The following is a 13,762-nucleotide window of genomic DNA, read 5'->3' as shown; positions in this document are numbered from 1 at the left end:
AGGAATACAAGGATTTATCAGTCATTTGTGACTCAGGTTTCAGAGAGCACTGCTGTTCCAAAGACAAGATGACTGTATGAAAGGCAAATTAAGTGACATGATGTAAGTCTTACAAGAATTTGGTAGTTTCACTCCGCTCCCACAGAAATCAGTGGCTGGATGCAGTCAGCACTTCACAAAAGCCCCAGAGTATGTTTCTTATGTGCTTACTCCTATGAATCTGCTCACATGGGGATCCAGCACACCTACTGCTCAGGGGTGGGCTGTCACTGGTTTTCCAAAGAGAAACATCTGCTTTGTTTACCAATGACCCTGCAGCTTTCTCAGGCAACATCCCAGCCATTGCAGCACAGACCAAAAGCATGGAACTGCTGAAGATAAAGGACTACTCCAAGGGTCACAGCACCTTACCCCTGGGGCTGAAGAGGAAAATTTAATAGCTAGGGGCTTTCATAGCCATGTTGGCCAGGGACCACCATGGGGAGGTCCACCGGCCAGCTCTGGTCAGCACACTGCTAAGTTTTGTGTCCTGAAGGTGTGTCCACCCTGTCCAGAGCAGTGTTCTGGCTGGACGTGAACAGGAGTGTTACAAGGACCATCACGCTGCAGAACTTCCACCATGTGATGCAAATCAACCAAGGGCTCTGCAGAGCCAGCGCTGCCACGCTAACACCAAGACACACGGTTAAATCCAGTGACTACCTGAGAGCGTTGTATGTTTTGAGCAGCTTTTGTGAGAATATTTCCAGTGTCATCAGTGAGTGTTTCTCCTTAGGGGTGGCCATTGTTGAGTGACAGATTAATCGATGTCATCTTTAGAGTTTGTACTTAAATTTCTGACCAGATTCTATTTTGGGGATCTATTGCTATCCCAGCTGATAAACAGATGTCACTTAGTATATTGTCTCTGCCATGAATACTCTTCTGGTTATATTGCAGATGGCCAGGCTTGAGTAAAAAGGTGCATTTAGTGGTGGAGATGCATCAGGAAAAGGATCTGGAAGTGTGTTCTTTTCTGTTGCTTAAATATTGACTTGTTCCTGCCAGCAAGGCTGTTGTAACAACTTAGTAAGTTAAAAAAAAAAGTAAAAAAATCACATAGCTGCTGTGAAAACATCTACACATGCTTCCCCACTGAGTCAGCTGGACTTGAGGCATACACTAGGCGTGCCAAAATACGCAGGCTCTGGTCTAGCTCACTGCTCTTTGATATCTTCTGGCCAGAAAATGGTTGTTATGTACACTGGGGCCAAACCATGTGTTTTTGATGTTGACTCACATCCTCTTAGGGATTGGATATACTCACTAGCCCAATTTCTATTTCACCTTTTAACTGAACCAGGATCATGATCCAGAGTGACCTTGGCTTTCTCCATCCGCAGCTCCAAATCTTAATGACCCTTAGATAACAATTTTTTTTCCATGTGCATGCAAGTATTAGCAAGGGTGAATTCTAAAGAAAGACAGTACTAGAAACAAGACTTCCATATGCTGTGTTGCATACTGCATCTGGAGTTTTGGGTAGTTTCTAGCAGATCTGTGGTTTAGGTGACTTTGACAGTGCTTGGTAGGAGTGATGTGGAACATGTCTTTCTAATTAAGATGTTTAAACACATCTGTGCAATAGGATCTTGCTTACTTGATTTTTTAAAAATTTCTGGCTGTGTGTCAGCATATCAGAAATCTTTCCCCCAGTTTTTCAGCTTTCCAGTCTTCTTCTTTCCAGCAAGGTCTGACATCAACACAGTACTGCCCACAACCCCTTAGTATATTGGGACAGTGCACTCCACTGGCTGACCATGCAAGCTGACTTTCTGTTCTTGATCCGAGACCTACTTTGTCCTGGATCTGGAATGGCTCTTGCAATCCTCCAAAAAAGTATTGGTGCCACCACCAGAGGTAGCAGAACTTGAGTTTATCCTTGTCCTTTTGTAAGGATGCACAAAACCATACGTCCCACTTCCAGAAGCATACCCCAGTTCACAGTGGTAGGGTTCGCTGGATTGGGTCCTTCACAGGCTCTTCTACTAAATGTAGTTTTGCACAAAGTTCATAAAATCTGAAAGCTTTAACCACAAGACTGAAGACTCATTCCCATAAACTGTCTCTCTGGCAGACAGAAACAAATTTTTCTGCACAAAACAGAACAGCTTCAACCACAGGTATTGAGATACGTCCTTCCCAGAAAAACTTGGCCATTGGGGAGCGGTGAGTGAACAGTTCATGCCTCCGTGGGCAGAGAAGCAGCATGAGGCCGGTTCTTCTCTCAGCATGGACAAAAGCTCTCCTTTCTGTGGGGTAAAAAAAGCTGAGGGTATCAGGGGACCATCTCTTCCAGCTCTGCCTGTGTGAGGCAGAACCAACCCAGTGAGCTCCCTCTGAGGATGCCAAGTAGATCAAGTCCCAGTAGGAAGATACTTGGGGAAAATTGACAGCCCAATTACAAGCCCCATGACAGCCTAAATTAGCTATGAGACAAGAGTGAGCTGCTTAGTATGGCCACAGCTACTGCACAAGTGCCCACAGTGACAGGTATTGATGGTCTTAGTTTTCCAGGAGTGTTTTGAACACAGGCATCTAACAGGGGAAGTTAGACCCAGAAAACTTTCTGTTAATTTGGGCTATTGGTATCCATCAATTCTTGCAGCAAACAACATGGCCAACAGTGTGACTCCAGATCCCTCCCTGGGAGGTCAGCGTGAGCCTGGTCAGCATCATGGACTGCAGCTGGTCAACAGCTACTCAAAAGCACGGATCCTTTTTTCACCTGTCTGCTACTGTTTTTTTGAAAAGCAGAATTTCCATCACACATGAAATCCTGTCACTTTCACATTTGTCCTCATGCCGATTTAGAAGAAAAACATAACACAGTGAGATTTTTGAGATAAACAGTATCTTCATCCTCAGTGTATTTCATTTTAGTGAAGCAGATTTCTTTCTTCCTAATCTAAATTACACTGCATGAAAACCATTAAATGCAACAAGTGAATACACCAAATTGCGTTCAGGCACAGTGCAATTCAGTGAGCACTCTGGGTGAAATAATTAATGCCTGTAAACATGAGTTGCTGAGAACATTCCTGCAGGGCAATTCAATTTGAAAGAACCTGAATGTTCAACAGAGGTGTGACTAGAAAAAGTATTACACCTGCATCCTGGCACTTGGCTCTCCAAATTCAAGGCTGGGTCTCTGGCTTATTTCAATCCTACCCAAATGCAGAAGTGTTTGCATCCTACTCAAATGCAAAAAATTGCTCCAAATACAGGAGCAATTAAAGGCCATGGGAAGTTAAGTGCATTATTCTTTACTTGTAAGGATACAGGTGGAAACAAAAAAGGCTGGGGATGAGGGGTTTTCTTTTCTAAAGAATCAGAGCTAGTGATGTTTTTCCTTAGCCACACACCTCCTACTTGGCATGAACCCTGTATCAGCACCCCATTAATGCAAAATCATGTTCTCCCATGTTCCCGCATCTGCAGCATGTCTTGCACTTGCTTATACTAAAGGTGGATCAAGTCCAAAATCCTGTGCATTCAGAATGAATGAAAAGCTGAGGCCAGAGGAGATTGCCAAGAAACCTAGGCTCAGACTGGGATGGGTGTTTGCCAGACACTGTTACCACAAGCCTGGTAACACAGCTTCATGAGCTTGGTTAGCAATCTGCTTGCAAGCAACACAGAAGCATATGGAAGAGATGCCATTCCAACATGACTTTGAAATATATTGCCATGATCTTTATGGGCATGAGAGCCACACGGCAGTGACAGCTCCAAACACTTAAATTTAACCTCAGTTGTCACAAAACATGCAGGTCTGGTAAAGACATGGCTGATCAGTGTTCATACCTTTTGCTTCAGTTGTAAAACTGTCTGCTTTATTTGATGAAATTCCTTACAAGAGGCACAGCACGTCCCCGATTTTGCCACATTTTCAGATTTCTCAGGAAGTGCAGCTGAAAGAAAGCAGTTTCAAATACAGATATAAAGATACAAAGAGAAGAAGTCCATAAAACGATTGCAAAAGCAACTTGAAGGTTATGTTTCCCCAGACTGTGAAAGAGGAGAGCATCTTGCCATTGTTAATACTTTGACTGTGAATTGCTGTGTAAGGCTAAGAAACTTTGCAGGGACAGCTCTGAGCTCATTTTTAAAGCAGCTGTTTCCAGTTAACAGTCTGCAAATTATTTATTTATTTTTAATACCTGGAAAAGTCTACACCCCTTCTTTTATCTTTGTGTTTAGGGTAGACTAACCCTGTAGATCTGAACTGATTTACAGTCCCCTGAAGGGCAAATTTTCATATGCTATAAATTATAGTAAAGTACCTCACAATATGGTCATTTCATTCACTTTGCACAAACTGCATTCTATCATTGCTGAGTATTCCTCCACGTGATGGAATCAGCCTGAGCGGAGACGGGGATTGAGATTAATGACAGGGATTTAAATCCACACGAGAGAAATGGTCACACCTGTTGATACTATGCACGAATGGGATCTTTTCAAGAATGCATTAAATAATTCAAACTGTAAGAGATATTGCAAGTGTTAATTTTGTCCTTTTTCCCAGTCCCATACACAGTGAAGCACTTCTGCGTCACAAACAAACAAGTGTTGTTTCAACACATGTCCACTTAAAGAGAAATGTGGTTTCTGAAACAGAGGGTGACGCATCCTGGCTCTAGGTGAGCTTTTTTCCTTCCACATACAGCTGTTGAGAAACATCAAGTGTATTGAGGCTCTGCATATGGTGTGTGGCCTTGTACAATGTTACCTGGAAGGGTTATTGTCCATGTTTGAACACTGACCTTTCAAAACATGTCCTGTAATGGAAAAACCCTGCAGGTGCTCCTGATTAAAGTCAGCAAATCTTAAAAATCTTCAAAAAGGATCAACTACAATGCGCTTACCTATTGTGTTATACTTCTTACTTGGACACAATCTTTGAAGTCCTTCATCTTTTCAGAAATTTGTATTGATTTTGAAAACATCTGCATAATTTTAAATAAAAACAGAAGTTTCTAATACTAAAGACATTATATGGTACTTGACTTCAAATGTTTTCAGGGTCCAGTAAGGAATATTACATCCATCAGATGGTCATTTATGGGCCACCAATGCACAAATTCAGGAAAACCACATTTTCAGTACATTTAGTCCATTGGCTGTAATGCCACATCAGGTGTGCTTGCTTTTAGAAGATGAAGATTTATTTCTCTTATCTCCTAGGTCAGGTAGGAGAGGGCGGTAAGGACAAGGTTCTGGAATGACCAGCAGCATTAAGACTGGTATTAGCACTGAACTGATCAGAAAATTAGGAGGCAAAAGCTTGGGAGTTTACCCCATTCATCAACTGCCTGCTCCCACAACTGCAGTCCATTTATTTAATGCTTCCAGCCCTTCCTGATAGCACATGGATTGATAATCCCTGAACAGCTTTCTGCACAGTGTTCAGATGGCTCAAGATTTAAGGCCGAAAGGTACCACTTGGGGTTTGCTGATGAACTCTACGCAACATATAACAGATCTTCACCAAATCGCATCTACGGCTCCAAGGCTATCTGGCCACACCACCTCCCAGTGGGACTCCAGCCTTTGTGTGAAGATACTCAAATACACAGCACCTGCTGGTTTCCTTTGTCACTGCTGTATTTCTAATGTTATTCATTTTGCCTTTGACTCCTTGCAAAGCCTCTTTACCCATAAACCTTTCTCTGATAGATTAAAGACTGCACAATGCAGGCCTTTTTTCCCTTAACAAGGAATTGATACGCTGTAATCAAGACACCTCTTGATATTTCTGTAAGGTAAGTTTTCTTTTGACCACAAACCAGTATTGTGGCTCCCTTAATTTTTCAGCTTCCTTTAAAAAACATCAGTGTTTTGACATGTCCATTTTTGGACCTGTGTAGGATGTACAGATGCACATATATTGAGCCATTAGAAAAAAATGCCTTTTTTCCCAAACTCCAGTAGAGTTTGGACTTGGTACTAGTCTTAACCAAAATTCCTTTTAATAGCTATCTTACCAACTTTGTTCCTTCATATTGTGTTAAGAAATGTTGCTGAAAGCAACATACAGTCATAGGGAGAAATTGCCAGAGCCTCTGCTATTTGAAACCTATTGCAATCCCACTAGAATCAGTGGAATTACATGCAGATTAAGAAGCGGTGAATTTGGCCTCATGTTTCATTATAAAATCCAATTTATCTTCCAGAAGGATGGGGCACACGGGGCTGACAACTATAGATAGAACAGGGCTGTAACAATCCATGGAGATGAATGCTGGGGGGCAGTGGTGTCAGCTAATGTTTGGGAAACATCATACCAGTGAGATTTCTGCAAATCCATTTGGATTGACTTGTCAGAGGATGAAGTCCAACAGCGTCATATAAGCAAGCATGAACTGTGTCCCGGGAGAGAGGTGGAATCCCCCTAACTCATACCAGACAGAGGTGATGAGTTGCCCAGGGAAGGAGTCATCCATCAAACATTTGCTCTACCCACATCCGATCCTGTATCAGGACCAAACTACAAATAAAGCCAGAATAAAGCATGGATAAAGCCAGAAGCCACCTAGGACAGGCCAGAGGGGGCAGGAAGCAATTAGATGGAGCCACCCACGCATGGTACAGAAATAGAGGTCACCTACCAGGGTCAGTTTGGCCCGTGCTGAGCAAGGCATGTATATAGCCTGCTTCCATTGTTTCCAGGAAACTAAAATGATTTCAGAGAAGGCTTAAACCAGCCCCATTTTATGAAGGTTTTCCAAAGCATGATGTCTAGCTCATGCATGATGTTGCTGTCCTGACGGGGGGTCCTTTCATCTCGGCAAGGCACCGGTGAGCCCGTGGCACCTATCGATAAGAGATCTGCTTGGGGGAGCGATGTGTTTTCTTTGCATGTGCTGGAAGACTGTCTTGCTGATGCTGGAAGAGGAGGAGATGCTGGCGGGGGAGAGCTCTGCAGGGAGCTGTGCCGCAGGCAGTCTTTGCATGGAGACAGTTGAGTTGATCATCTGTGTTGTATTATCTGGGCTCAGCCTGCTGAGAAGGTTTCATTTGCCTACTTCTGCACGGGTAACTGTATTGTCTCTGTCAAATGCAACATGATCGCGGATGTGGGAAAAAATCTCCCTGTTCTTATGCCCACTAACAAATGCGAAGCTCTCAGTCAAGCCCACTTACAGAGGCAAAGAAGTGCCTGGATTGCAGCTTTGAGGCACGGCAGGATGAAAACATGTATAGTATCTCCCGGGAAATGTACAGCATGCTTTGGGCTGGAGGCAGATACATGATTTTCATGTTTCTCACATTAAATTTTAAAATAAAATTTAAGTGTTCCAGCTAGTAAGAAAAGCAAATAATCCGTTTGTTAGGAAGCCGCTCCGGCGTGGATGCGGTGCCGTGTGGGACAGTGCAGGGCTGGGGCTGACCACGCGGTGGTGCCTCGCTACAGCCGGCCGGAATCCTTTTCCTTGGGATGGGTTACGGATACAAATTTTTTAAAGGAAATACTCTGTGAAATTGCGATGGCTAACTCTACTTTCATTTGCACCAGAAGTCTGGCAATTAGTAACAACATGGAGTACCACAGGGTCACAGAGCAGAAAGTGTCCTGCTCCGCTTCACACAGCTGATTTGGGAAATGTCATGAGCGATGGTGGGTATTTAATTCCAGATTAACTACTGGAGCTGACATTTTTATGTGCCATGTACATTCAATGTAAAATTGGTGCTTTCAAATATTAAAATTATTCCCACAGCCTTGAATATTCTGAATGGTTGGTTATCCTGAACGCTTTGGACATTACTCTGTCAGGAAATTTGAACTAGCCTGAGGAAAAGTTAACCAAAAAACTATTTGCAAGGGGATTATATAGGTTATGTCTCTTTCCTTTATGACCCCCCCGGACACTTACAAGGGAAAAAACCCAACCAATTTAAAATTTGCAAGAAACAATGAAAGTTAATGGAGTGGCTCCAGTTACACATTTTCAGAGGAAAATGAAAATTACAAATTGTTCTTGCCATCCAGTGGGATTTGGTGCACCCAATCATACTGTGTTCAGGCAATTAATTGATGAACTTATTGTAAGTCGCCATTCACCAAAATAGTTCCCCTGCCGCCCCCCCCCCCCCCCCCGCCCCCCCCCCCCCCCCCCCCCAGGTTGTTCTCTTCTTCTTTTCTTTTTAAATTGCCATATCAGTATTTAATCTGCAGTACTTTAAATGCTGTAATTTAATAGCTGGGATGAGATCAAAAACTTTAAAATAATTTATACACAGCATACTTACATACTTGGAAAACAACAGTAAAAAGCAAGAACAAGCCCTCATTTTTACCTGCTTCCCATCACATATTATTTTCGTTTTTAAAAAGGAAAAAAATCTGACCACAGTCATGAGACACACAGACTCATTGCAGGTCAGCAGAATTTAGCAATTGATTTAAGTGATGCTTGAAAAGTGTGCCAGATTCCCAGGCACACCTTTTCTGACCCTCCAAGTGCCCAGAGGCACAACCACCCAACCCAGGGCCATTTGCTAATCTCAGATGTGGGTGTATATATACAAATTAAGGTTACTGGAAATAATTAAATTAACAGATGACATCAATGAAGGCTTATAAGGGTCATCATCTGGAATATTCCCCCCCCACCTCCCCATCTTCTGAGCTCTAAGTATAATCCAGGTTGGTATGGGAGAAAATATGGCTTTCAGCAGGTGGATCCAGCAGAAATGGTCTAACTGATGCTGTAATGGCAAGTTTCACCGTTCAGTCACTGTGCCTCTCTGGGAAGATGCTTTCTACATCCTTCAATGTACTTGTGCAGTTTCTTTATGGATGTGACTACTGATTCACTGCTGTGTTTGTGCAGCTTATGAAATGGGTAGGAGAAGAGTGTGTGACAGGACTGCTCCACAGGTTCTCAGGTGCTCAATGAACAACCTGGGCTCTCCAGGACCATCAGCTACATCCCAGCTTCAGACTCCCAGCTCCAAGTGCAGTGCAAGGAGCAGTTCCTCTTTATGACAGATCAACCTTTTAGGTGGCCCTTTGGCCCAGGACCATTAACCCCCACTAGCATATACCTTTATCTCCTTTGGTGCACGTCTTTCCATCCTCCTCCCGGGTATAGCCTTCGTGACACTCACACCTGTAGCTGCCCATGGTGTTGACACAGATCTGAGAGCACAGCGTCCCATTGCTCATGGCACACTCGTCGATATCTGGAGAGGAGCAAGAGTTCAAAATGCTCTGAAGCCAGAGGTTTCAGACCACAAATACAACAAAAGACTTCCTTTAGAGGTACCAGGAGATTTTGTGGTTAAGTAAATGAGTCATTTCAGCACCTCCAGTGCTTCGGGCTGGAGCTCTGTGCGAACTGCAGTATTATTAACATACCTGTCATTTTAGTGGTGAACATTGCTTGACCATTTCTCTGCTTTGAAGAGCTCACAAGCAAAACTCAGCCCTGCAAACCTTGGCTCCCTGGCACAGCAAACAGTCCAGGACAGGGCAGGGCAGGACTAGCCACACAAGGACCACATGTAAATGACGACTCCTGAAGTAGATGCTGGCCATCTGAATCAAACCCCAAGGATTTATTTTCATAATGAGGCCTGGTTATAGTACTTTGAGGGTTACTGTTAGAATCCTGTCCCTCATCTCAGGCCAAACCCCCAAATATGGCTCAAAACCTGCAGGAGGAATTAATAAAGGGAAAATTGTATCATCCCAACACTTTGAAATGTTTGGGTGCGTATGTCTCGTTTTATGTACTACCTCCTAATAATTTCAGGGGGATTTAGATCTCTTAGATCTGGGAATCAATCCTTAAGATAGTTAAAAAACCATATTTCTCTTAGTAATAGTAATGAGAATAAGAAAGGTTTCAGAAATAAACTGACTCCTGGAGGCCCTGAGAAAGCAGGATACATCATTAAGCAGTGATAAGTTCACCACACACTTCTACCTACCCAGGCAATAAGGCTTCTCTCTGTTCCTGTGCCTCTCCCGGTCATAGCGGTACCCAGGATAGCAAGTGCATAGGACTCGCCCAAAGTTGTCTGTGCACTGCTGTTCACAGGGAGCTTCAGCGCAGACATCGTAGTCTAGATAGGGAAAAACGGGGTTAGAAAAAATACCAGTGGCAGTAGCTGGATGAAACTTTGACAGCAAATATTTCACATCTCTGCTATTAGTAGAGTTGAGTTACATTGTTTTTAAGGGTGGAAGGAACATAGGAATAAAACATGCATGAGATGTAAGTAAAATTGTAATTGCTAATCACAGCTTTACAGTAGTTAGACTATTTCTTAAACCTGGATTTTAAGTAAGGGTCACTTTCCCAGTTTGCAGAATTTAAGAATTCTTTTCAAAGAAATATTAAATTGTTGTTTCCTTCACAGATTTTTTATGTGCTGATAGCAACATTACTTCTGCAGACTATCATGGAACAGGCTATCTGCCAAATCCAGGCAGAAGGCATATTACAAGGAAAAGTTAATTAAAATCACACAGTAATTGTTCACAGCCAGATATACCCCTTCTAGGAAAGAACACATTGTTACAAAACCATCATCACTTTTAATGATAGCAATGTGCAGATTAGGGTATGGAAAGTCACTAGCCGAGCTTGTCAGTGAAGTCCCAAAAGACTGAAGTCACTGAAACCTGAGGGAGGGTGAATCTGTTTCTGATTTCACTGCTATGTGGCAGCAAAACCGAAGGCCAGGGAATGGACACCAGACCAAAACAGGGTCTGACCTGCACCCCTGCCCTGCCATGGGCTGGATTTGGTCCCTGGTGTCAGGCTGGTGGCAGGGATCTGGGGGAGATGGGCAGCCCCTGGCTGTGGATACAAGGGCTTCGCAGTGCCACGGGGAACATTCGCCAGGGGAAGACAGGAGCTGAAGCAGCACCTAGTCTCAAAACCAGCTTAGGCAAACCCTCCTGAAGGTTGGGTTGTATGCCAAAGCAAGTGGCAGTTTCTGTGATCGTTTCAGTGGAGCATCATCCTGCACACAGCTGGTGTATTAGGTACTGGGGGGGGGGCACAACAGAAATATCCCGTCCATGCTACGGACCAAACACATCTAAACCAAACCTAAATGTTTCAACTGAATTCCCAGCAATGCACAGTGTTTCCATATACACACTATAAAGTAATTAAACGCCAAAATCATTACTGACTCATACTAATAACTAGCAGACATCTCTAGGTATGAAGGTTTTTTCAAATAATTAAAAAGAACTAATAGATGGTAAAGCAAGTGAAGCCACATTGGCTGTTCAAAGTATATAAAGCACGTGTGTAGCACTGGGGGTGAAAGTGACAGTGTGCAAAGGTACAGAAAAGCACCAAACGAGACTTAAGAAGTTGCTATATGTCACACCAGAGCCGCTTAGACCAAAAGATACTATTGTAATGGTGCCAAGCATTTCCTCCCTTGTGCTTGTCACCTTTTGAATGGCAGGCATCCTTTCTTTCCTGCTTACTTCACAACTGTGTTGACTTTCAGCCTTGAAGTCTGCTCACAGTGCTGTGGTGGTGAGCAGCAGTGCCAGCACTCCCAGCAGTAACCAGGGTCAAACAGTACAGAGCCTTCTTGCACAAGCGTGGAACTAAAACCTGGCCCTTGCCTTCGAACATAGACAGCCTGGGGGCTAGTTCAGGCTTTTTAGGTGATGCTGGGACTGTAAACTCCTGTTACATTTGGCACTACTAAATAGTCCCAGATCTAAAGCATTAGTGGTGTTTTTCCTGGGCACAGTTGCAATTTTCATTTTCCACTGAAATAAAATCAGATGGAGAACAGGCCAGTATGCACAGCACTGATGTGACCATGCCTATTCCTTAGCCAGTGTGCCCACACAGATGCTGGATTTGGCCTGTGCCACGTCTAGACTACTCAGAGTGGAGGCAAAACAAGCTCTGTCCTCCCTGTGCCTCCATGAATAGATGTGCCCTAATAAAATCATAAAAAAACATCTCTTACTACAAGCAGGATTAGCTCTGCATAAACCTTTCCTAATAGACATTAATCTAACCCGCACCTAGAAATCCCTCAGGGATGAAAATTCCCCACCATGCAGTCTATTCCCAAGACTAAATATCCTTGCAGACAGAAAGCTTTTTACACATATCTAATCCAAACTCCCCTTAGAGCCATTTAAGCCCGTTATTTTTATCCTCTTCTTCTTGGTCATGAGGAACAGTTCGCTATCCCCCTTGCAGCAAGTTTTCACATACCTAAAAACTATTATCACAACTCCCCTCAACCTCCTTTTCCCTAGACTAAACAACACCAGTTCCTTTTCATTGTCTCTATTTTGCCATATTTCATGTAGCTAGTCTCTAAACATGGTTTTCACATCCACCTTAGCAGAACTCCATCAAGACTATTGCTTCATTTGCTTTCATACAAAGCAAGGGAAGGCTCCAGCAGGTGGAAATCTCCCTGCTAGTGGTTCCCACACAGTCATCTCAAATCACACAACAGTTGTGGGCAGGTCCCATGTCACAGAGCTGCGCATCCCCAGGGCTTTGGTCACCAGTAGCATGAGTCCCTCAGGAGCAGTCCTCACAACTGGGATGAGACTGGGCAAAAGCTGCTGCACCGCCTCCGTGTGCTCTGCAGAACCAGGGATGCACATGCCCTCCCACGTTCAAGCCCCTTGTCCACCAGCCCAGCCTAAGAAATGTGGTTTGATGATGAATCAAAGCCACACAGCGAGGAGCAGGCTGTTCCAGACTTTAGGAAAATACAAAAAGCTGAAGCAGAATAACAAATGTCTCTATGTATATTTCAGTGAACTCAGGAATGACAACGCAGCATGGAAAGTTGTATGTGCTAAGGAAATCTCTGAAACAGCCTTAGTGAGGAAACAGCAGATCTTATTAGTGTTTGCCTGGCACAGAGTGTTTTGCTCTGGATTAATGCACAGCCAAGAAACTCAAGTAACAAACCAGCGATAGGGAGAGTGCTCTCCAAAAGAAGCTGTTTCAGACTACATCTGTCCCTGCTTTACTCTCGGTGACACCACGAGACAGGACCTAGTTATAGCTGAGTCTCCAAAGCAAAGAAGGAGGAGATCATTCAGGAGAACCTGCTTCACTGCTCAGGTGGAATAGAAAGATGTTATGGGGGGAATCAGGCACAAAAAGCAGACTCCCCTCAATGTTTCCTGAGGATCTTTGCTCCCTGCTCCTTGCAGCCAAAACCCAGAGCAAGAATGTGAGTCCAAAGCAAATGAAATGCAGAAGCTGAGGACATGGACTCATACTGGACTGCACTGATTTCTGTTGCTTTTCAAGGGCAGATGAGAAATAACAGGACAGAAACCAAAGATGGATGTGGACAAAGACACAAAGCCTTGGCGAAAGAATCTTTTTAAGTAACAGCTGCCCAAGAAGGACATTGGTTCCTCCTGAGGGTGGACAAGGGACGCTCTGTCCCTCTCCCAACCCTGCTCCCTGCTGTCATTGCTAAATCACAGAGAAGACAGGGCTGGAACTACTTCTCATGGCTTTGACTTGCCAGTACGGGATTAAAAGGTGCAGATGTGCTGTAATGAACTCACATCTGTATTGCATTTGTGTGCTTGTGTCAAGATACGCATTTCATACAGCTACTCTGTCAAGATTATGCCAAAACAATGTGTGAAGAGCCAAGTGATGTCTTGTAACAAAGTGAAATGAGTGCTTCTCTGAGTCATATTTTTTGTCCCCATACCCGTGGCCAGATTGTCTCA

At 43.7% G+C, this 13,762-nt stretch overlaps 1 protein-coding gene across 2 annotated transcripts in view; it reads right to left on the bottom strand.

Annotated features, from left to right (window-relative positions):
* The window catches only part of CCBE1 (collagen and calcium binding EGF domains 1), a 101,893-nt gene that overhangs the window by 9,401 nt on the left and 78,730 nt on the right, over nucleotides 1–13,762 (bottom strand). For both annotated transcript variants that reach the window (XM_040579925.1, XM_040579926.1), the window contains exons 4-6: nucleotides 9,985–10,119; nucleotides 9,097–9,234; nucleotides 3,847–3,953 (exon numbers count right to left, since the gene is read on the bottom strand). In XM_040579925.1, the coding sequence (XP_040435859.1) occupies nucleotides 3,847–3,953; nucleotides 9,097–9,234; nucleotides 9,985–10,119 (380 nt within the window). The remainder of the gene's footprint in view (nucleotides 1–3,846; nucleotides 3,954–9,096; nucleotides 9,235–9,984; nucleotides 10,120–13,762) is intronic.

Source organism: Falco naumanni, chromosome Z (assembly GCF_017639655.2).
Source record: "Falco naumanni isolate bFalNau1 chromosome Z, bFalNau1.pat, whole genome shotgun sequence".
Taxonomy (NCBI): domain Eukaryota; kingdom Metazoa; phylum Chordata; class Aves; order Falconiformes; family Falconidae; genus Falco; species Falco naumanni.
The sequence above is the reverse complement of the archived record's forward strand: the minus strand, read 5'-3'. Positions and strand labels throughout refer to the sequence as shown.